Here is a 24914-nt window from a genome sequence, read left to right as displayed (position 1 = left end):
TAAAAAGCAAAGACAGCAAGTACCGTACAAGTCCAATATTGTCTGCAATTTTTATGTAGTTCCAAAAAAATTATTTTTAGTTAAAATCCTATATCCAATTTTTCCTCAAACGTCTCTCTTTCTCTCTCTCTTTTTTTTAAGGATTCCAAGAACATATTTACTTCCTCCTTTGAAGAATTTTGGAACTTTAGTGGAAAAGCTTGATTTTCAGTGTCCATAAAGCAGAATGGGAGAGATGTGGGTTTTAGCTAATGAGTTACTATAACAAGAGCTTGTGTGAATTATTTTTATAAAGTTATTAGAGTTTTCTCCTGTCACAGTTAGAAATTTGGAGGAAAACTTTAGTTGAAATTTCGTCAACAATACTATTCAATACATATGAGAAACAAATACAATCAAAGGCCTTAAGTATGAATTAAACTTTATAGTATCCAGAAAGATATCTGTTACCTATACACTGGTTTTATGACTTTCTAATGTTATATACTACAATAATCAAATATTCTTGTGTAACACTAATTTGAAAGCTTGTTATTTATATACCATCCCAGTGTATGTACTTTACAAACAAATAAAGGATAATGTTTTTACTCTGAGATTACAATTTTAATACACAAGAAGATGACTCATAGGTAATTATGGCAGCTATTATGCAAATAAGTTGATACATTAATAAGGATTGACTCTGCTAATGCCATTCTTAAATCACTGATATCCACTGTTAACTAGATGTTTTCACTAGCCTATACAGGCTCAAAAGTAATGACAGATGTACAGTTAATAAAAGTAGACAAATAAAAAGTTTTATTATCCCTCCCCAAAGAAAAATGTCATTTGACTTAACAGAAAATAATAATGAAAAAATCAAACTGATCATATGAATGAGCTCGGAGTTGTTGAAAAGATACAGTATCCTACAGATTGAGTTAATTGTAAAACAAAATAAATTACAGATTCACATTGATCCATATGATATAATTAAAGCCACAAAACATAGACATTAGCTAAAGCATTTAATGAGTGTCAGCAAAATTTTCTGAAGCACAAACATTCACTGTATCAGATGTGGGAAAAACATTTGTGCAAGTAAAGTTAGTTTGGTCAAGTTCTAATAAACCATTTGTGTTCCATCAAACTTTTACTGTACCATTTGGATATTATACCTTTAAGCAAATGGCACTTTGTATGACTTCTGCTCTGAAGAGTAATTGCAAAAATCTTTGAGGGATTGCAAGGTAGTGTAGTATAAGAAATTGGGGAGGATAATGTAGTGGTTTGAGCATTAGCCTGCTAAACCCAGGCTTGTGAGTTCAATTCTTGAGGGGGCTACTTAGGGATCTAGGGCAAAATCAGTACTTGGTACTGCTAGTGAGTGAAGGAGGCTGGTCTCAATGACCTTTCAGGGTCCCTTCCTGTTCTAGAAAATATGTTTCTATTTGACCCAAATATCTAAAATGAAAGGAAGCAGCAATTTTTTCACAGAGCAATAATAATAATAATAAAGACATCTTACACTGTAACAAAAAAATTAAATGTTGTTATAACAGAAGTTATCCATATGTTATACCTAACTTGAAGAAAGCAAGCCAGGCTGCTTATTCAGATAAAAATAAAACCATTTTTTGACCTGCTTACCTCACAATATGAGATGGGTCTAAAGACATTTATGTAGGTGAGAAACTGTTTGGCTAAATGAATTACAAATCTCTCCACTCAGAGGTCAATAAGCTCATAAGTGAATTGCTGAACAGTGACATTGACTGGCACTGGAAATAAAGGCATAAACAGACACTGAAACAGTGAAAAATACTGGTCACCAATCTACCAATTTTACAGTGGCATGAGTTATCAGGGATGCATTATTAATATGTACCTCTTCTGGAGGAGAAGATTAATGTCTTACAAGGAAGAGTTTCATTTGTATCAAGTAATAAACAATTCATAAAATAAGTTGCACTTCTTGAATTGGTTCTCTTAAATTTCACCATATGTACAGGAGACCTATCCTCCATGAACTTTTCTCATTCTTTTATGAAAGCAGTTATATTTTTTGCTCTTCACAACAACCCATTGCAATGAGTTCCACAGGTTGACTCTGTGTTGTGTGAAGAACATGTTTGTTTTAACCCAGCTGCCTACTGATTTCATTGGGTGACCTCTAGTTCTTGTGTTATGTGAAGGGATAAATAACACTTTGCTATTCATTTTCTCCACACTATTCATGATTTTACAGACTGCTATCATATTCTCGCTTAGCCATCTCTTTTCTAAAATTAAGTCTTTAATTTCTCCTCGTATGGAAGCTGTTCCATTCTCCTGACCATTTTTGTTGTCCTACTCTGCACCTTTTCCAATTCCAATATACCTTTTTTGAGAATGGGTAACCAGAATGGCAAGCAGTACTCAAGGTGTGAGAATACAAAGGATTCATATAGTGTCATTATGATATTTTCCATTTTATTATCTATCCTTTTCCAAATGGTTCTTAACGTTCCATTACCTTTTTGACTGCTGCTGTAGATTGCGTGGATGTTTTCAGGGAACTATCTACAATAACTCTAAGATCTCCCTTTTTTGAGTGGTAACAGTGAATTTAGACACCATCATTTTATATGTATATTTGGGATTATTTTTTTCCAATATGCAGTACTTTGCACCTATTAATATTGAATTTCATCTGCCATTTTGTCACCTAGAGAGAATGTTGGTGAGGTATTATTTTGTTACTCAGAGTATGTTTTTTAGGTGTATCTTCCTCTCATACACCCTCTCTTGACTCCCTCAAAAACTTCCTATTTGATGCTTCTTTTTACTAGCTCCTCTGGTTGCTTAGGATCTGACTTTTTAAATCCCTGTTCTCCCTGAGTTAGCCCCAAACTTTTGTCAAGGGACAAGGGAACAAAGGATAGCAGGATAGAACCTTGTTAGTAAGCTCTCAATCTAGCTTAGCACACTCCTGCCACAGTCCAGATCCAGTGGTGCCACATTACAGAAGGCACTACCCCACCCCCACAACAGGTATCTTTGGGAGTCTTCTTATCTCTTACCCACACAGTTATTGAGCTAGTGCCACAAGGAATCAAGTTCTCATCAGACTGCCCTGCCTTCCACACAATCCTTGTGTACTAAACCCCAGTCTCTCCTCAATAAACTCACTCCCTTAATATTTGTAACTTTCACCTGGCTCACAACCCTGATCCCCTGTGGTTTAATTGTCTATTTCTCCCCAGTATGTAATCAACAAACAGATGAACAAGTTAACATTCTAGTGTGGACCTCACAATGCCACTTGTCTTATATGTGTCTGTCTTCGAGACTACATTTTTCAAGGCATTATATGAGTCTTACATTATCAACAAACAACATATAAATAATACTATGTATTTTTGAGTGAATGTTACTAATATTTATTGAACATGTATCATTTATATATATATATATATATTTATTAATTTCACTTATACAGTGTTTCTATGTTCAAAGAGACTCACAAACATAAATTTAAATATCTTAGCAGCAATTCTTCCATATATTCAGTAGAAGATGGCCAATACTAGGATCTTTCAGTCAAAATCCCTTCCCCAAAGTATGGTCATTTAAATAACGATCTGAACTGCTACTGGTTTTGCAAGACTCAATCACAACCTCCCCAGCTGATTTGCATATTAATTAAGCTCAGCATAAGTATTTTATTAAAAGTGCTAGTTAAAAGGCTGGTGACCACATCCTGCAGTTGTTACCACTAGGCAAGAGTTCAATTAGATTCAATGTGAATTTTGCCTGAGGAAGAACTACAGGCTCAAGCCTTGAATTTGTAAGTAGATTTTTGAAAATATTGTATTTTTCCCACTTTTGTATTAAGGTCTTCATCACACCATATTAATCATGTTTAAAAGCCACTGGTTCCTACCATTCTTCTACCCTCACATGAAGATAATAAGGAAAGAATGGGACACCCACCTACAAATAGCTGACTGTTGAGCTGCAAACGGATATGCCCATCAGATGGTGCAGTGAGTGTCTTTTGGGGAAGCTGATCCACTTGTAGCAATGCTTCTTTGATGTTTCTTTCAGCCTTCACACAGTGCCACTGGTTGTCATTTAAGGGAGTGGGTGACTGCACTGTAACTTCAAAAGGTCCATTTCCCACATCAAATGAAAAAGTCACTTCAGATGGAGCTAGAAGCAATACATAAGAAACACATAAGTTAGCTGTCACAGGTAAGAAAGTTTAGAATTTTAGTCATAAAAAGAAATTCATTAAATGGTAGAAAAGGTAAATTCATTAAATGGCAGTCTCGTGAGATGCATAGTCAATAGAAACTGGATGGCCACATGTATCTATTCACGTAAGCTTCCACTGCAAATCTAGGCACCAAGGAATGATAGTAGGCTAGAGCTTCTGCTTACATAAATCAATGTAGTTTCACTGAAGTATATGAGCTACACCAATTTATATTCTCTGCGTATCTAGACCATTATGTGGATTTGGGACAGTCCCTAGAAGATTATGGTTCCATAAACAATTACAGTTATTTTGACAGCAAGAGAGATATATAGTGGTTCTTTTAATACGCTGCTTTAAGAGAAACTACTAATTTTGTTCAAGCCAATACTTTGGTATGTCAAAAAAGGTTACTTTTAGCATGACAAAGATCAGAAATAGAATATAAATTAACATTAGAACTGATAAGAAAATTTTAAGATTTTCTGTGAAAAGATTTGTTTTCTTTTAAACTTTTCTCAAAACCCCAAAATGTGTATGTGTGTGGCGATAGATATCTCCACAGACAGGCACACACAGAATTTACAGTAATAAAATCAAATTAAAACTAGTAATCCCTAATCAAACAATTACCAACCATTTACATTACTGGGGATTTGATTAAAGGACTAAAGACCTAGACCAGAATCTAAGAAAATGAAAAGGTTCTCCTATTGACATGCAGGGGGTTTGATCTGGGCTCTAGGGGGAAAGCAATGATATTAAGGGCTAGTCTGCACTGGCAATGCTAAAGCGATGCTGCAGTACTGCTTTAACAGGCCTTGTCTGCTCGTGGCGCAGCTCTCCCAGCGCTCTAAAACCCCAACCTAAACAAGGGGCGTAGCTACCAGCGCTGGTGCACTGTCTACAGTGGCACTATACAGCACTGAAACTTGCTGCACTCAGAGGGGTGTTTTTTCACACCCTCAGCCAGAAAGTTGCAGCGCTGTAAATTACCAGTGTAGACAAGCCTTTAGAGTTGGGCAAAGGGAAACTGAAAAACTTCAAACACTATTTAAAATAAAACACTAGAGGTTTTTAACTCTTTAGGATGTAGATGGGATGAAGGTATCAGATTTTTTCAGTTTTTAAATTTGAAACTATCTTGAAACTTTTTATAATATCTTTAGATCCATTTTGACCAACTTTTCATGGACTTACGCCTCATATGTGGAATCCCATTGAAATCTGTGGTGTTGCATATAATGTTAATCAGCACAAAATTTGGCTTCTGTTGAGTACCTTGCATGGAGCAAAACAAACACCTGAGTTAAAGAAAAAGAGCTACCATAGTGTTTGCCTTGTAATTAAAAGGAGCCATATCTTGAAATCAATGTCTAAGCAGAACTCCACTTAGAAGGTAGGCCAGTTCTGCTTAAAAATAGTATATGGCACAAGAAGATAGGTGTTTCAAGACTGTTTCATATTAAAATGATTGTGAAGGTAAATCCCTTCCACAGCGACTATCTTATCAGAGCTCTCAGAATGAAAGGAATGCAGCCACTCATCAGTTACAGTTAATTAATCCCTGCTGTTAACAAATACAACACTGTCAGAGTATTATAGACCAAAACTCAAAGAAAGGGACTCCCTTATTTTTCCTCCAAGAACCAATTCTATGACCAAAGGAGCAATAAGATCAAGCAATCTTATCCTCAATGCAAACACAGAACTCTGTCAGATGTACAAGCAATCCTGATTAACTAGGTTGTTTACAACATGGAACTGGTCTGCTTACTGGCAGGGGCTGATTAGGGTTTTCTGGGGCTCCTGGGGCAGAGCAAGTCGGGGTCCCTCCCAACTCCTTCTGCTGGCAGTCCTCTCTGCCCCGCCCCTCAGAGCTCCTGATGCGGAAATGGGGTTAGGGCACAGGGGCTTGCCCTGCTCTGTCCATCCCATGCTTCAGCCAGGAAGCAGGGTCATGGCATGGGGGCTTGCCTCGCTCTGCCTGCCCGGCTCTCCAGTCAGTGAGTGGAGTCGTAGCATGGGGTGTGGCTGGAGCACCGGGCAGGCAGAGCGGGGCGAGCCCCCACGCGCTTACCTTCTCCCTGGCTGGAAGTACAGGGTGGGTGGAGCAGGTTGGGGTGCCGGCTCCAATTGGCCGGGCCCCCTGGGCACAGACCTCATTGTTCCAATGGCTAATCCATCACTGCTTCCTGGGTGTATGTGATGATTGTGGCAGAATTGAAGTTTTTTTTTAATCCTGCAAAATAGTGGAATAATAATTATTATTATTTTTAAATAAAAAGCCACTCTGTGTCATAATTGCTCCAATTCAGCATGGGTCTTCCACTACCAACATTCTTCCCTCTGGCTTCACTAGTCACAAGTCATCATGTGAATAATATGGACGTATACCAAACTTGGTATGTGTGAGGGAGAGTCATGAGGATGGTGACGGGTGGAGACAGGCATGAAATAGGTATGCATGAATGGAAGTATTTATGACAAGAGATAAAGAGTCTTATGATCTCCAATTGAATTGGATAGATTCTGCGCATGCAGAGGTGGTTGAATTTCTCCTTATTAGGCTGTGTCTACACTGGTAAGTGAAAGACAGAACTTTCGTCATTCAGAGGTGTTAAAAACACACACACCCCCAAAAGATAAAAGTTTTGTTGATGACAAAGGTTGGTGTGAACAGTGCTTTCTTGGCAGGAGAGAGAATGCTAATGCCACTTGTTGGGGGTGGAAGTTTTTTGTCAGCAAGACAGTGCTCTCCTGCCGACAAACAGTGGCTACTCTGAATGCCTTTTAGCCGCATGTCTGTAGTGGCACAGCTGTGTCGCTAAAAGCTGTGTAGTGTAGACAAAACCTTAGTATTCATCCAAATGCTTTCCTATATAGATGTGTATTTTCCACCTTATTATACCATTTGTTCTGAAGTATCAGCATCTTAAGCTTGGCACATCAACATATCACAAGAATGTCATTATTGCTTCTGAAAGTCTGCTTTGAAATGCTAAACAAGAGCATATTATTGAAGTTTTCTTTATTTCATGACTCTCTGGGCTATTGCACCATTGTATTTTACACCAAATCACACCCTTCGAACCAAAGACAATGCAATTATACTGTTGCCTAATATGAAAAAATATTAGGGGAAAATAGGTTCTCTCTCATTTGAATTCAGCATTACAAAGTGCTAATTTTTGACAATCTAAATGAAAGCAAAAACCAAAAATCATTTATTAAATATGACTTACAATGCAGCTCTATCCTTATGAAATCTTTAATCCCCAGGTTCTCTAAAAACATGCCAGAGGAAGCTGTAGTCTTAAAGAAAAATGACACATCTGCACTGAGTTCTCCATGGAAAGTAGGGAAATGAAGATATGACGCCTCAGTATTGAAGGAGGCTGAATTCCAAAACGTCCCTGGTTACAGCAAAACAAAACATTAAACGAAACAGCAATATCTAATATTGTTTTATATGGTTTCAATCTTTACAGCTAATGAAGCAAAGTACCCAGCGCAAGAAAACAGTTTGTAATATATGTTATTATGCATCTCTACTCTTAGAATTTATGTGAACTGTGATCATAGCCCTGCTATAATTTGTTACATGTGTGATTGTGGGTGGAATTGTCACTTATAATAATTGAGTAGTGGTTACAAGGTCAGATCCATAGATTCCAATGGTCTTATTTTTCCATCAGCTGATATTTCATTATAATTTGTTGAATTTTGCTCTCAACTATTCAAAAGCCTATCTAAAATCCCTAATAGAACTAAATCTAATGGGGATGTGCTCCATACTCATGAGGCCCAATTAAAAACACTTTGTTCTTATTACTGACTTCTTATATGTATATCTATCTTTTTAATAAGCTATATTGCTTTCTAAATCAAATGAAGCACCAATATCTTCTTATGTAATTGAACAAGGGCAGTGCATATTTTCCTGCTAATCCTGTGATTTAGTATGAAATAGATGCAAAAATATGACTTTAGCTTCAAGCACTCAGAATTTTTGAAAAAAAATCCCAATTTTCTAAATGTGTCTCTTACCTGCAGTAAAGATCTCTAGAACACATTGTGCCCTTAGGGACCTCGTTCAAACCCATTGAAGTTAATGGAATTACTCCCTAAGATTTCAGTGGGATTTGAATCAGGGTTCTGATCCTCACATAAAGCTCTCACTGATTTCAACATTTTCTGGGTTTTTTGGGAGGCGTGTTTGCTTGGGGGAGGGGTTGGTATGTGTGTTGGGGGCAATTCACCACTTTATGAATAAGAGCTCTGCATTTGGGCTTGAAGGGAATCATTTTGCTCTTAAAGAAAAATTCTACAAGTTAATTTTACTGTCTGCTATATCCATTGCCTCTTCTGTGAAGTAGTGGAGTGACTACATCTCACCTCATATTTTGCTTTCTCTCCCTCAAATGTGGGTACCTTAGATCTGGCCATTTGAGGGCTTTGGAGAGTGACACTTCCCCAGTACACAGTCAGCATGCAATCAAGAGCTAACCCCATATCTCATAGACTCATAGTCTCTGGGACTGGAAAGGAGCAAGAGAGGTCATTGAGTCCAGTCCCCTGCCCTCATGGCAGGACCAAATACTGTCTAGACCATCCCTGATAGACATTTATCTAACCTACTCTTAAATATCTCCAGAGATGGAGATTTCACAACCTCCCTAGGCAATTTATTCCAGTGTTTAACTACCCTGACAGTTACGAATTTTTTCCTGATGTCCAACCTAAATCTCCCTTGCTGCAGTTTAAGCCCATTGCTTCTTGTTCTATCATTAGAGGCTAAGGTGAACAAGTTTTCTCCCTCTTCCTGATGACACCCTTTTAGATACCTGAAAACTGCTATTATGTCCCCTCTCAGTCTTCTCTTTTCCAAACTAAACAAACCCAATTCTTTCAGCCTTCCTTCATAGGTCATGTTCTCAAGACCTTTAATCATTCTTGTTGCTCTTCTCTGGACCCTCTCCAATTTCTCCACCTTTTTCTTGAAATGCAGTGCCAGAACTGGACACAATACTTCAGTTGAGGCCTAACCAGCACAGAGTAGAGCGGAAGAATGACTTCTTGTGTCTTGCTCACAACACACCTGTTAATGCATCCCAGAATCATGTTTGCTATTTTTGCAACAGCATTACACTGTTGATTCATATTTAGCTTGTGGTCCACTATAACTCCTAGATCTCTTTCTGCCGTACTCCTTCCTAGACAGTCTCTTCCCATTCTGAACGTGTGAAACTGATTGTTCCTTCCTAAGTGGAGCACTTTGCATTTGTCTTTATTAAACTTCATCCAGTTTACCTCAGACCATTTCTCCAATTTGTCCAGATCATTTTGAATTATGACCCTGTCCTCCAAAGCAGTTGCAATCCCTCCCAGCTTGATATCATTTGCAAACTTAATAAGCGTAATTTCTAGGATACAACTGGGTGTCTTTTTGGTTGAAGGTTGCCTACTCCAGCTAACCCTGGCAACTAGAACTCAGCCTTTCACCCAGAGAGCCCAGGTGTCCAGTCTCCCTGTCTCTGGGAACTGGAGAGACAGAGAGCCCAAGTGCCCAACGTCTCTGGCCTGAGAGATGAAGGAGGCGTCTGAAAGCTGGGGAGGCACAGAGTGAGAGCGCTCAGCTTTGGCAGCCCTCCTGAAAAGCTTTTGTCAATTTCACTTTCTGACTGCTGGCAGAAAATGAAATTGACAAGGACCTTCCAAATGGTCATTCGTCAACCCAATGGAAAAACGGAATTTTTTTGATAAAATTGAAATTCTTGTGTGGAAAATTTTGGTTTTTCAAAAAGGGTCTTTTTGATGGAAAATAATTGCAATGAAAAAAATCCCAACATCTCTACTTACAAGATTCGCTAATTACTCCCTACACCTATGTGCACACCAGGTATTCTTCCTGTACAGTTCCTATTTAGAATGTGGAAGTATCTGTAGAAGCACCATTTCCACAATGACATCACTGCCATTGTTGCATTGTGCCAGCCACTCCATGTGATTGGTGTAGATGCCACAGCTGGGACAAAGGATTATCCCTGCAATCTGGCACACCCCAGCTGGCATAATAGATGCTTGGGGCTGTTGCCTGCCACTATAAGTTAGAGCAATAATCAGGCCAATATTATTTACACCAGAAGACTGGAGCAGTTAAAAGATGGCCCAGGACTGGGGGAGTAAGAATGGCTTTTCATTTGACTCTCTTGAGTTGTGTTGTGGGCTCCTGAGCTGCAGTCAAGAACCTCAATAATCCCATGCAGGGCGGGGGGGAACCCTGAAGAATAAACCTAACATTCTGGAGTCATTTCTTTTAGTCCCTTTTGTTTTTTCACTGTCTCAGGTCATATTGAACTTCACTGCAAATATGGTTAGTGCATGTACTAGCTATTTTATAAATAGTGGGCTAGCTGTTGCCAGTAATTCAACACAGTTGGAAATTTAATACTAGCAATTTATACAAAATGGGTTAAACATTGCTGGCAATTAGAAGGGAAAAAAAGACAATTGTCCAGCATAGAAATTATGTGATTAGCTCCAATGAAGCATTTGAACATATCTGAGTGGCAGTGGGGCCTTTGGCATGGGGGACAGATTCAGTAATTGCCACTCATTCATCATTTGGCAAGTGAACTAGAACATTTTAAGGTAAAAGGTAGAAAACTCCCCTTCTCCTTTGATTATGATAGCTCTGATCTCTTTTTGAGACCCTCATATGGAAAATGCCACTGAAGTCCAAAGTTGAAAGTATAATTCTTCCTATTCCTCCCTTACTCCACCTTTCTTTTCTTTTTACTGCATTATCCCAACCCTGAAACAGATACATAAAGTATTTATGAATATTAAGATATTAAAGGGATAGCCACAAAAAGACCCCCATTAGAAGTAAATATATAGTGCCAGATCCTCAGCTGCAGTAAATTGGTGTAGCAAAAAAGAGAGACTTTAGTGTACAATATCTGCGGATCTGACCCACAGTCTCCTGTTTATTAAGCTGAAACTAACATCATGGAATAAGGAAATTAACTATATTTAGCATCTTAGAGACTGTAACTCATGAAAGCTCATGCTGAAATAAATTTATTAGTCTCTAAGGTGCCACAAGTACTCCTGTTCTTTTTGCGGATATAGACTAACACGGCTGCTACTCTGAAACCTATATTTAGCATTTTATTTGAGATGGTAAGACTTGAATCTCCACAAGGGCTAAAGAAAAAGCAGAAGAAAGTCAGCTCTGTTTGCTATAAATAAAACATCCATATCCATATTGCAAATAATAGTTTGCTTTCAAGATTTCAGAGCTTCGTTAAAGAGAACATTTATTAACAAATCATCTTTTATCTTACCAATTTTAAATAAAATATAAAAAGACAGGAAGAAAAATGAAAATATGATAGTCAAGTTAGTAGTTTTGAACGCTACAAAGCTAATTAAAAAGGATTTCACAACTTCTTAGCTGTAAAAAGTCGTTGGAGCTATCTAACATTTGTGTCAGAACACGATTCTTTTTTTATTTGTAACAGCTCCTCTGCTGATACTTTTAAGTGCTGTATCACACGCTCTATGTGTGAAACTCCAGTAGGGATCAAAGTGAAGGGAAAAAAGTAAACAAAACCAAATAGCTTCCAGTGCAAAACAATTTACAGTTTTTAGTGCAGATCAATTGGCAAAAAGAACATAGTTTTCTGTAGATGTCTCCTGCGGATGTGTGTGTTGGGGCTGGGGGAGGCAAGACAAAATTCTGCCTGGCATGGCACAAAATTTACCCATCTCTTACAGATGAGTTTAGCTAAAACACAGAACTGGTAATCAGGAGATCTCGATTCTGTTCTCTAAGATGCCACAGATTTCCTGTGTGATAATGAGCCAGATATTTAATCTCATCCCAGTTTCCCTAGGTATAAAACGGAGATAATACTGTCCTGTCTCAGTGGGGTATAGTGAAGCTTAATATATTAACATTTCTAACACACCCAGAGGTCTCCCAATGCTCCTACTGTATATAAGAGCCAAATGCTTGTCCCACTGAAATCAGAAGCTTTGTGTTTCATCTAAAGTCAGATCCTTACCATGTTTAAGTGCACATTATTACTATTACTTATAAAGCTGTACTTTTATAGAAAATTACATATCCTGCCAAGCCTTATAGAACTAGTCCAACCGATTTCAGTGAAACTACCAGCATGAGTAGAGTGTGCAGGATTTAGCCTATAGATGAAGAGGCTCTTTGGTCTAGTCCACTCCATTTTGCCTTCTATCCTGATAGTTTGGTTTTGTTTCTATGTGGATGTGGTCGCTGCTTCCCAAGTGCCCCCTCATGGCCTGGGGTAGCTTTGTGGTACCTTGTCTCAGTTTCTCTTTCCATGGGGCAGCCCCCCATCCAATGGTATTCAAAATAGGGTTCTCAATCTAGGATTCAATTTATTAAATCATGCCAACAAGATGCCACCCAAGACTCACAACAAAGAAGTCTTCATCTCAATCTAAGGCTGAGCCCAGCCCCTTGCCCCTTTGGATCTGTCTTCCCTTCACAGTTCACACACACTTCTGTCTCAGGCCTAAACTGAGCTCAGCACCTCCCATTTTCCTGCTTTCTTGGTAGTAACTCCCAGGCCTTCTTGCCTGGAGTTTGGAATTCTTAGCTTTCTTCACAGGCCTCTGTTTTACATATCCTGGGCCTGATTGGTCACATGCCCTTCACTATTTTCTGCACTTGGGGACATAAGTTGATCTTGTCACGTATGGATCTGAGGTCCATCTCCGCTTAAGGTGGCCTCTATATAAAAGTACATTAGAAAAATGATTTTTCCTCATTGTGGAATATCAGAGGTGGTGGTGGTGCTGGTAATAATCAAACTCTGCTAGTTACATGTCTTATTCACATGTTTCTTTTCATATTTACCCATTTCTTTTGATGATGCAACATGGAAAAAATCCCATTTGCTTAGCACAGCAATTACTGAAAATCTGCAAATTACTTCTTCTAAACGGATCCTCCTAACATTCCAAAATCTGGCAACTGCTTGCCTTTGATAATGTGTGAGTATAGCTGACCCATCTGTATCACTACTAGTTCCTCTGTACTGCATCTTATTATACAATCCATAGATTATAAAGTCATAAGGGACCATTGTGATAATCTAGTCTGCCATACTGTATAACACAGGCTATGAGATTTTCCTGAATTACTTATTGTTTGAACTAGAGCAGTTCTTTAAACAAAATATCCAATATTGATTTAAAATTTTCCAATGATGGAGAATCCATCACTACCTTTGTTAAATTGCTCCAATAATTAATTACTCCTGCTGTTAAAATATACACCTTATTTCTAGTCTGTATTTGTCTAGCTTCAACTTCGAGTCACTGGATCTCACCATACATTTCTCTGCTAGATTAGTTAGCCCTATGTTGTCATTTCTATTCTGCATGAAGGTAATTATAGACTATGATAAAATCACCCCTTCACCTTTTTAATCTAAACAGATCAAGTTCCTTGAGCCTTTCACTATAAAACATGTTTTTCAATCCTGTAATCATTCTTGTGGCTCTTCTCTGAGCCTTGTCTAATTTAGCAATTTCCTTCCTGAGATGTGGACACCAGAACTAAACCCTGTATTCTACTAGGAGCTGCACCAGTACCAAACGCAGAGGGAAAATAACCTCTCTACTCCTACTCGAGATTCCCCTGTTTATGCAACTGTTAGCCCTTTTGACCACAGCATCGCACAGTGAACTCTTGTTCAGTGGATTATCATGATCACCCAGTCCTTTTCAGTCACTGGTTTGCAGGATAGAGTCACATATCCTGTAAGTATAGCCCACATTATTTTTTCTAGGGTGCACAACCTTAATTTGACTGTATTAAAACACATATTGTTTGACTGTGCCCAGCTTACCAAAAGATCCAGATGGTTTTGTATCAGTGACTTCTCCTCAGGAGCATGGATCAGCGTTCACATCACACTCCACATCAGTACCCAACCCAAGCCAGGGAAGATAGTGATCTGACCAGCAGACCAAATCTGATGATGAATCCTGACCACATGCCACCTGAGGTGCATTGCACATACACTAAGAAGTGACCTCTTCTAATTATTTACAACTCTTCCACTCATTATCTGTGATGTTTTTCTCTTTTCTTCCAGGTCATTGATTAAAAATGTTAAATAGAGTTTGGCGAAGAACCAATCCCTGTGGGACAACACTAAAAATACACCTGTTAATGGTTATTCCCCATTTACAATTATATTTTGAGTCTTATGAGTTAGCTAGCATGTAATTCATTTTTAATGTGTGCATTGTTGATTTTGTATCATTCTAGCTTCTTGATCAAATTGTTGTGTGGAATCAATAAAGCTGTGCAAATATCTGATTTTTTGGTTCATGGCCATACCAAGCAAACAAATAAAAATCAATGCACCAAAAGTTGAAAAATAAATTCTTTTCAGGTCACATGAAATGTTTCATTCAACCAGAAATTTGTTTAATGTTAGAGCTTTTAAAAACTATTTCAAATATAAAATTAAAATAAATTTTGAAAATGAAAAGTAATTTTGAATAGAATAAATACTTTGCTTCAAAAATGTCAAAACAAAATGTTTTCACTTTTTTTTTTAACTGAAACAATTTGGTAAAGTTGACAGAAATGTATGACATATTTTGGTGCATCCTAATCTATACTTGAGAGATCTGTCTTTGATAATTTATGAATTTTGGTTGATTTTATGAAGTTACTGTATCACTGAATGCTTCAGTGGATGTGGTGTCAGCCTTTTGTTATCAGGGCTGGTGTCCCATCTCTCCCAGAACAGAGACAATGGAGATGCATTAACATTAATAGCTCCCATTCGAATGGAAGCACATCAGGATAATGGGATGGCTGATGCCTAGAGGAATCAGGAGGAGTGGAGTCACACAGAGCGTCCTGGATCCTCACTCCCTCAAATCCCAAAGAAAGCTCGAGCAGTGAGGAAACTGAGGCAGAGATTTGTTTATAAGTGTTTCTTGGTTTGCCTAGATATGTACATCTCTTTTGCTGTCTAAAATAAAAAGTGATTGTGTAAGAAACCCTGTGAAAATTGTGTGTCTTCGCTTCCACTATCACATGTCCCTAAAGGGATAAAGCATAAATCAGAGTGCCCACAAAGTTGGAACTCTGGGAAGAGTGTTCTTAAGCTACTGGGGAGCCGGCACTAATCTCAGGATTTATGCAGTTGGGCTGTGGTACCCCAGCTCTCAGAAGGGGATGTTAGACATAGGATCTCTACTCCAAGAGTGTGTCTGGAGACACGAAGACAGAGGCAGTGCCTGGACTCTGCTCAGATTCAGCAAGCCAAAAGCACATAGGTCCAAGCATTGGGGTTCAAACACAGAAGCCTGGTGAGTATCCCACAGGGGGGAGCTTGACCAGGACTGTGACAAATGGCATTAATTATCTTATCTTCCTTTAATTCTGTATTAACAGAGACCCATATAAGCTGTTCCGGTATTCTGCCCGGGATCTATGCACAGTATTAGCTTTCTTCCACTTCTCTGGAACTTCCCCAGTGTTCCAAGATGTATTAATGGTCCAGAGAGCTCCTTGGCCAGCTTTTCAGAAACCCTAGCATACAAGTTATCTGGATCTGCTGATTTATAAATGTCCAGCTTTAGTAGCTGCTGTTTCCATTCCAACTGTAACTAAGGAGGATGTTTAAAGTGTTTCACAATCATCATATGATATTAACGCCCACTTGGCTTTTTCCCCAAAACAGAACAGAAATATGTATTGACACTTCTGCTCTGCTTGCATTATTACTGACAATTTTAACATTTCCATCCAATAATGGACCAACATCATAATTAGGATTCCTTTTCCACTCAATAATTAGTCTCTCTCTTTGCACTAAGCCCAACTACTATGTCAAATCTGAAACCAAAATCTGTGAGATACAATTTATTAGGTACACTATAATGTGCAAATAGAAATTTATGGAGGAAAATGGAGACAGCCAAGAGCAGATAGCCCAAGAATATATTGTCAAGAAAGAAAGGTGTGGCTTAGTGTTCTGAGCAGAGGACTGAGGCCTGGTCCACACTACAGCGTTAAATCGATTTAAACAGCGTTAAATCGATTTAACGCTGTACCCGTCCACACTACAAGGCACTTTAAATTGATTTTAAGGGCTCTTAAAATCGATTTCTGTACTCCTCCCCAACGAGAGGAGTAACCCTAAAATCAATATTACTATATCGATTTAGGGTTAGTGTGGACGGAAATCAAAGTTATTGGTCTCATTCTTTTACTGAGCTACCCAGAGTGCACCGCTCCGGAAATCGATGGTAGCCTAGGACCATGGACGCACACCACCGAATTAATGTGCCCTAGTGTGGATGCATAAAATTGATTTTATAAAACCAGTTTTATATAACCAGTTTTAATAATTTCGATTTTATGCTGTAGTGTAGACGTGGCCTGAGAGCTGTGAGGTTCCATAGTCTGACCATAGGTACTTGAGAATCCCATAACCTCTGTAGGTCAATTTCTGCATCTGTGAAATGGAGATAATATATACACCTTTATCAGGTGTTCGACAGAATTAATTAATTCTTGTATAGATAGATAATAATCTATAGATATAGATGTGGTAAGCATTATATTTATCTCTAATATTGTATTGCCTTGACATATCCCTGTCATACCTCAGCTTGACTTCTGGTCTGTATTAGTGTTTAGAAGCTATGGAGAAGCTAAATGACAGCCAATGAGGATAAACAAACACCTTAAAAAAACCCCTATTTTATTCACCATTCAGTCACACACTGTTTACGCCAATTCAGTGCACTATTTGCAGATCTACTTTATTTTGATGTTTGCCATAAACAATTATTTTTCATTATTGGACCATGAGATTTCACAACTTTCCAGCCTTTGAATGGACCATAGTGTATGTCTGTCAGGAATGGAAGTAAACATCTTCCCTTAGCACCTTCTGAAGAGTAAGTCAGTGAGCAATTATGATGCTACAAATTTCTGTCTGTTAAAAAAGAATAAAGGACATAGGTAAATAAGAGGATATCCCCTTTGAAGTAGAATCATATAATTTAGTGTTTGACAGTGGCAGAAACAGAAAGAAGCAATAATCTCTGGTGAGCACTCAAACCACAAATGTGAGTCCAAGAATATCTATTTTTCCTTGTTCAACAGCACTTCTGAAAAATGGGTATTTGCTATGAGATCTTACCTGTGTTGTTCTCCTGCCCAGAGGTGCAGAACAAAATAAATGTTACTACCATGCTTACAGTTAGAATGCCATGGTTTGCCATTGCATAGTACCAAATATTTTACTGGTACTCTGCATTATTCTTTAGTGGAAAAATATTAGAACTACTTTTTAATTTTTTTTTACTCTAAAAGATGTGCTGTTTGAGTTTTAAAAAAGAGTTTTCATTAATCTGTGTTCCCTTTGGCCTTATTTTGTCAGTGTTATCTGATTTCAAATTTAACACACTATAATATATGGAAAATTATGTTCAAGCATAAGGTGAAACTATGTCCTAGTCATAGCATAGTCAGTGGAAATAATATTCTTATAGGTCACAGCTGTTCATTTTTTCCCAGGAAATCAATTGTTCAAGAGTAATCTTTGATTCATTCTCTTTAATATTATCAAGGCAGAATGATTTCACTGATTAGTGATCCTACCCTGGTGTAGGAACTGGTAGTACTAATTTGGAACATAATATCCCTTAGCACAATTTTCTCAGCCACACCAGTAACCACTTTAGCTAAGTACTCATAGTATCTCGGGTCCTATAAAATATGATATGAAGACACCAGATAAAAGGAGTGGTGTAAATTAGTGGCCTGCACGTCCAGTAAGGGGTGTATTTCTCCCAAGACACTGTAGCACATCTTAATCATCTCTGCACAGTCGTGCTTTAACCAAAAATGGAACTACATAACACAAAAATCAAGAGTCACAATGTCTTCATGCAAACTATTCAAACTAGATCCATCATTACCTCTGGTCTACCTCCTCATACGTATAATACCTAACTGTAAATGCATTCTGCTTCCTTGAAGATGGAGCCAGGTGAAATTTTTCAGATGAAATATTTTCGAGGTGAAAAAATGCAGATTTGGCAACACCAAAACATTTTGTAAGGTCATGTCTATTTTCATCTTTCAACTTGTTAATTTGAAAAAGAAACATTTTTAAAAGAATTTGAAACATTTAGTTTTGACACATAGTAAATGAAAAAAAAATCAATTTTTCAGGTTGAAATTATGTTTCATTTCAAAATTTCCTTCTTATTTTTGAAAAACTGCAAAAATATGAAAAAGACATTCAAAGTCAAAATCAAACATTTCATTGGACCTGAAATGTTTTCGGGTTATTCTAACTTTTTGATTCTCCAAAAATTTGAAATAATGTCATTTGCATGTAGATGTAAAATTAATTTTTATTTACATTTTGAGAACTGCCAGCAAACTGAAAAATCTGCTATTTGAACACCTCTGCTTGAAGATCTTGTTACTCTCTCCCTCATTTCCTATTGAATTAGCCATTAACAGTTGGTTGATCTTAAAATACATTGTAGACAGTTGAACACTAAGGTCTGATCAACACTGGGCTGGGCGGGGGGGGGATCGATCTAAGATACACAACTTCGGCTATGAGAATAGTGTAGCTGAAGTTGATGTATCTTAGATTGAATTAAAATTACTTACTTTGCATCCTCGTGGCACGTCATAGCTTCCTTGTCAACTTTGCTTCCGCTTCTCACCACGCTGGAGTTCAGCAGTCGATGGGAGAGTGATCGGGGATTGATTTATCACGTCTACACTACATGTGATAAATTGATCCCCGAAAGATCGATCGCTACCTGCCAACCTGGCGAGTAGTGTAGACGTACCCTAGAAACTAGTTAATTATTTGTAGCTTGAAAGTCTCTGTTGTTATTACTTACTATCACCCCGACAAAGCAAAGGCCCAAGCTTGTAAGCTGCTTCAGAATTTGGTCGGTCTGTATCCGAGACAACAATTTCAGTTACTGGTAGATGCTCTTTATAAGAGAGGAATCCAGTATCATTAGTCCTGAAAAATTAAAATAGAAAACAAACATCTCCTAAATGTTTCTGACTAACAGTCACACAAGAGAATTATATTGTTCTTTTAATGGACTCATTGAACTAAAAAAAGAAATACATTTAGGAATAAATTTTCAAAAGTTATAGCTGTATTGTTCAGGTAAGATGGGTGATTGTGTGAATAAATGGGAGCATACTTACAAATACTTCCATATTGACCTCATGATCAGTAAGAGTATTTAAATCTACTGCAGGCCTAAGTGGGATCACAGAATAAAGTGTGTAGGTTTAGGGTTGTCAACATCTTCATAAGCATGAAATTTTATTTTCAGCATAATTAGGTACTTAGCTTCCTTTCTAAACCTAGTGTGCATTTTCATGTGTCAGTAATTTTGTCTCACAAAGAAAGCAGTGTATCTAAGATGGCTTGTTCTCTAATTGTGAAAAAATTAAGATACTTTGAGAGTGCAATTTTTAACCATTTTGACATTCTCTTCTATTTAATTTTATGAAGTTAAAAAGGCACACTGAAAAGACAACAAACCATGAAAGGACACAAAAATCAAAACAGAACTAGGCATGTAGAGTACAGAAATGACCAATATATATTGCTTAAATTATTCAGATAGGGAGACAAGGTGGTCTAGTAGTTTGAGCACAGGACTGATAATCAGAAGATCTTTTAAGCTTAGTTAGGCTATTGACAACATATCTAAGCTATTAATCGACTAATTTACATAGGAGCAGGACTGGACCTTTGGGTTTCATAAGTATTCAGTACTGGCTTAACTTTGTTCCCATTGAAGTCGATGGGAGCATTTAGATCATCAATGACCTCTTTGGAAAATTCAACTCTTTGATCCATTTCTAATTCACTGATAACATATTTATTCTGATAAATAGTTTAAGACTATATCCTACCTTAACTGACACAGAGACGGGAATCAGAAACAACCACAGCATCCACAGGTAGGAGCAAGGAAATGCCTTGTGAAACATTCTTTGCTATTATCCTGAGCTGTGTGAAAGTGCTAGATACACTTCCCAATATGCAGACCGTATCTCTCTGGGGATGTGATAAGCTTTTAGCTACCCATCTCTCCTAGAGTTCGATGGACTTGCACTGGTAGGGAGTGCAAAAGGGTTTGCTTGTAGAACTGAGTGAAACTGATGAATTTTTCCACTCCCTCCCCCCAAAAAATCTTACAAATTCTTCTGCCAATTTGTTTGGCATTATTTTGCACTCTAAAAGTGCAATCATTTGACAAATATCAACAGACTAAACCTTTTTTGCTGTGAAGCATGAAAACTACAAAAGCATCTTTTGCATGCTTTTTTGGCCAGAAGGAGTAGTTCAATTTTTGAGTAGGACTGCAAAAATTCACTCAGGAAAAGTTATTGTTTCCCCTCAAGCCATGTGCTGCAGTGGCCTAAACCCAATGTTGGGAATAAAGTGGTCTCGAGTCCTCAATCTACCCATCCCAGTAAGTGAACTTCATAACACTTGATACTTACATAGAACTTTACAAACACTATTTACCTGTGGGATAAATAAATACAGTTATCTCTATACTATGGACATGTAAACAGATTCAGAGGTTTTGACTTGCCCGATGACACACAAAAAGAATCAAGGTTGGAAGCCAGGTGTGTTTACTGCTGTGGTCATGCCTAATCTACAATGCCACAGTGTGTTCTCCCTAAAGTTGAGATTTTCAGACACATACATTAACTTGGGGTGATTTAATTTTGAGTTCTTGACAGTTCCCTAGATCCTGCCTTTGTAATAGAGCAAAACTGAACTATTTCTGAAACACCCACACCTCTCTGTGCCCAAAGATACATTTTTTTATAATGTATCGCTCCAGAACAAGTGAAAATGCAAACATTGCATTGTAAGAAAAAGATGCAGAAACACAATGCATATTTTGAAAAATTGTCAATAAGCCATTTCAATATACTTATGCAAATTACACTAAGTGGTTAAAACGGACACATACATGTTCCCAGTCTGTATCTATTTTGTCTTGTCTCTTTTATACAGCTGTATAAAGCACATATGACAGGGACATATGAATGTGAGTAGGGATTAAATGCCCAAAGTGAGCAAGAATATATTGCACATATTAGAAACTATTCAAAATCCTGTCTCAAAATGTGTTTACTTATTTATGTTTATTTGGCAGCTGGGGAACATAAGCTGTCTATATTTTTGTATGGTACAGTAATAGGGAAATTCTGCGCATTTGTTTAAGCTCTGCAATAGAAAAAAATATAGGCAGATATTACCATGTGAGGAATGCTCTGAAGATGCACATTCTTGGTGTTTCTAAGTACATTTGTAAATCTATGGAAACTGTACCCGGTTGTGACTAACCCTTTGTTGTGTTTTCATTTCTGCATCTGCCAGTTTTCCTAACCAGCTCTTCTTTTTTGGAGTATCAAAATTCCCAACCCTAGCCCACAGGCTATTCATTTGAAGGAGGGCTGAGTGCCTATTTTGAGGACAATGGGATCCATAGATTACTATTTTATGCAGCAAGGATAACCACCTTCTCTCTGCCTCTCATTCTCTGTCCCAGTGCTAGGAGGAACCACACCAATGCTCCTCATTTTCATGGTACTCTCTGAGACACTGCACCCCATATTATTCAAAGTGATATTATGATATGATTATAGAATAATTATAAAGTATTTTATGCAAGATAAGTCATGTGAGGTGTCATTGTAAAAGTTATGATTTGCTTAATATGATTATCCTATTTGTATGCATGTATCATTTTTGTATCTAAAGTTATGTATATTGACTATATATCTGTACTTCAAATGTAGATACACCTGGGTAACGCCCACTAGACAAGATGCTTTCAGTCTAGATAGTGGGTGGGAAATATTCAGGCAATGAGCCAGTAGAAAAAATAATAGGTATTAGGAGAAGCTTATCCCCCACATGGTAAGCCTTCCTGAGAAAACTCCAGATAGGCTGTAAGTAATGGTTACTATGACTCTACAAGGACATGTGACCAGGTCACATGATGCTGGACTCCATCTTGGGATGTCAGTATTTTTCCACAGACTGGTCTGGGAACTGAGTTTTGAAATATAGTGTCCCTGTCATGTGCTAAAGCTATATAAGGCAGGGAGTGACATCATGTGTGGCTCTTCACTCACCACACAAGAGGATTCCTGGAATCTAAGGAATAAAGACTGAACTGGCAGAAGTGCTGGACCCAGGCTAAAGGGATTTCTAGTCTGTGTACGAAACACCTGGGGATTCCAAGATGCAAGGCAATTGTAACTTGTGCCTTATGAATCTACAAGTCTGTCTGTACAATCAGTTAGGATGAGACTGCTATTCATACCCAATCTATTTAGTATATTAAGCTTAGTTTGCATTTTTTGTTTATTTGCTAGGTAATCTGATTTGATCTGTTTGCTCATTTATGATCACTTAAAATCTCTCTTTTGTAGTTAATCAACTTGTTTTTTTAATCTAAACCAGTGAGCTTTGACCGGAGTGCAAAGCCCTCCAGCCTGCACTTTCTCCAGCATTCACCCAGGCAGCGAACCCAAGTTACCTGTAAGCTGTGTGGCCACGCAGCAGTCTATTTAGCGCCATGCAGGCACTTAGGAAACCTGCCCGGGGACCTGCCATCAAGAGGAGGGGTTCCCTTCCCCAAACTCCCATCTAGTCTGACCTCCAACCTGCCGTGGGAAGGGCGCCCCTCCCTCAGCCCCAACTCACCCTGCAGCCGGACCTGCTGCAGTCGGAGTGGCCTGGACGCAGCCATGGCTGGATTGGGCCCAGGTGTGGCCAGAGTAGCGTGGCCCGGGTGGCCCTCCCCCATCCCAGACCTTCTGGGGCTGGGGGAGGGGCACCTATCCTGCAGCCCCAGCCCCAGAGCTCCCGCAGTGGGGACAAGTGCCTCTCCCCCACAGCCCAGATGCTGTTGTGGGGAGAGAACACTGGGAGGAGTCCTCTCTCCCTGCAGTAGCCCTGGAGCACCCTCCTGCATCCCTAACCCATCATCCCAGAGCCCGCACCCCCAGCCAGAGCCCTCAACCCCTGCACTTAGCCCTGAGCCCCTCATCCCCGGTCCCACTCCAGAGCCTGCACTGCCGGTCAGAGCCCTCACCCCCATATACACCCCAACCCTCTGTCCCAGTCCTGAGCCCATTCCCACAAGAACCCCTTGGTCCCATTCCCACCACATGAATTTTGTTATGTGCACCCAATATGAATGTGATTTGTCACACATCGCCTCCATACTAGAGCACATAACAAAATACATTCTGCACATGGGAAAAATAGAGGGAACATTAATTAGAGAGAGACACAAAAATTAGAGAGACACAGCCAGCTGCAGTTACACACAGGCTCTGTAATACCAGCTTCCCAGCCCAGGATGCCAGAGCAGTACCATATGCTCTGGTTAAATCTGGCCAGTATATGGGTTTACTGAGGCCATGCTGGACCCAATCCGGCCATGGCTGGGTCCGGGCCACTCTGGCCAAGGCAGGTCCAGGCCACAGGGTGAATGGGGGCTGAGGGATGGGCGCCCCTCTCATGAAAGGTTGGGGGTGAGGCTAGGGCACCCTTTCTCCTGCTGTGCCAGGTCCCCGGGCAGTTCCCTAAGCACCTGCACGGTGCTAAATAGGCTGCTGCGCAGCTTACAGGTTACTTAAGTCACTGCCTGGGTGAATGCTGGTGAAAGTGCAGGCTGGAGGGCTTTGCAGCTTGTCACACAGTACAGTGTGAAAGAGAGCCCAGGTTGGTGGGTCAGAGGGCTCAGTGGTACCTGAGTTCCAGGTGGCACCCCAGGGGGAACTTCCCACTGTTTTGGAGCAAGATAGGACTTCTAAGTTCAGAACATTTACCATACCTCATTCATAGTACTCCACAAAATTGATGCCTTTTGAAATTTTCTTTAGTGTATTTCCCTTCCTAACATGAACATATTGGCCAAATAGTCAGAAGTGACTAGTGATTTTGGATTCCTCAGATTTTAGCTGCTTGACTTCAGACATCATCAACAGGCCAGAATCTCAGAGTGTGGCACTTCTGAAAATCAGGCCTCTTTAAGATGTCTCTGTCTGGGAACCAAAAATTGAAGACCTCAAATTCAGTAGTAATTTTTTAAAATCTTGTTCTGTATAACTTTAAAAATGCTGTAAAACAAAAGGCCTTAGCAATAATATGTTTAGGTCAAAATTTTCAAAATTGAGTGCCTAAAGTTAAGCTCCTAAATACAAATTTAGATATCTAAATAAGTGGCTTCATTTTAAAATATGCTGGGCAACAAACAGCTGTCACTGAATTGAGTAGGACTCACTGGTTGCTTGGCCATACTGTGTAAGAATGAAACATCATGATCCACTATAGTCTCCCAAATGTGTGAAAAGTATGAAGACTTCAGCAAAAATGTAAATATTCACACACAACTGACACAAGCATAACTATAACACAAATCTGTGTCAATGCATTGCCTGCTAGATACGTGTTTTGTATAGATTAAACATACTTAAGAAGTTCCATTAATAAATTTTTTTTCATTCAAATTGTCCTAAATTCTGTCAATAATTAACTAAAATGGATTAGAGTTGTTA

General features: G+C 38.8%; 1 protein-coding gene across 1 annotated transcript in view; it reads right to left on the bottom strand.

Annotated features, from left to right (window-relative positions):
- Window positions 1-24914, bottom strand: part of CNTNAP4 (contactin associated protein family member 4) — a 290556-nt gene that overhangs the window by 27649 nt on the left and 237993 nt on the right. Inside the window, exons 15-17 of the mRNA XM_050946065.1 lie at window positions 19187-19314; window positions 7471-7641; window positions 3961-4179 (exon numbers count right to left, since the gene is read on the bottom strand). Coding sequence (XP_050802022.1) covers window positions 3961-4179; window positions 7471-7641; window positions 19187-19314 — 518 coding nt within the window. The remainder of the gene's footprint in view (window positions 1-3960; window positions 4180-7470; window positions 7642-19186; window positions 19315-24914) is intronic.

The sequence above is a fragment of the Gopherus flavomarginatus genome, chromosome 3 (genome assembly GCF_025201925.1).
Source record: "Gopherus flavomarginatus isolate rGopFla2 chromosome 3, rGopFla2.mat.asm, whole genome shotgun sequence".
NCBI lineage: Eukaryota > Metazoa > Chordata > Testudines > Testudinidae > Gopherus > Gopherus flavomarginatus.
Note: the sequence above shows the minus strand (reverse complement) of the source record. Positions and strands in the feature narration are given on the sequence as shown.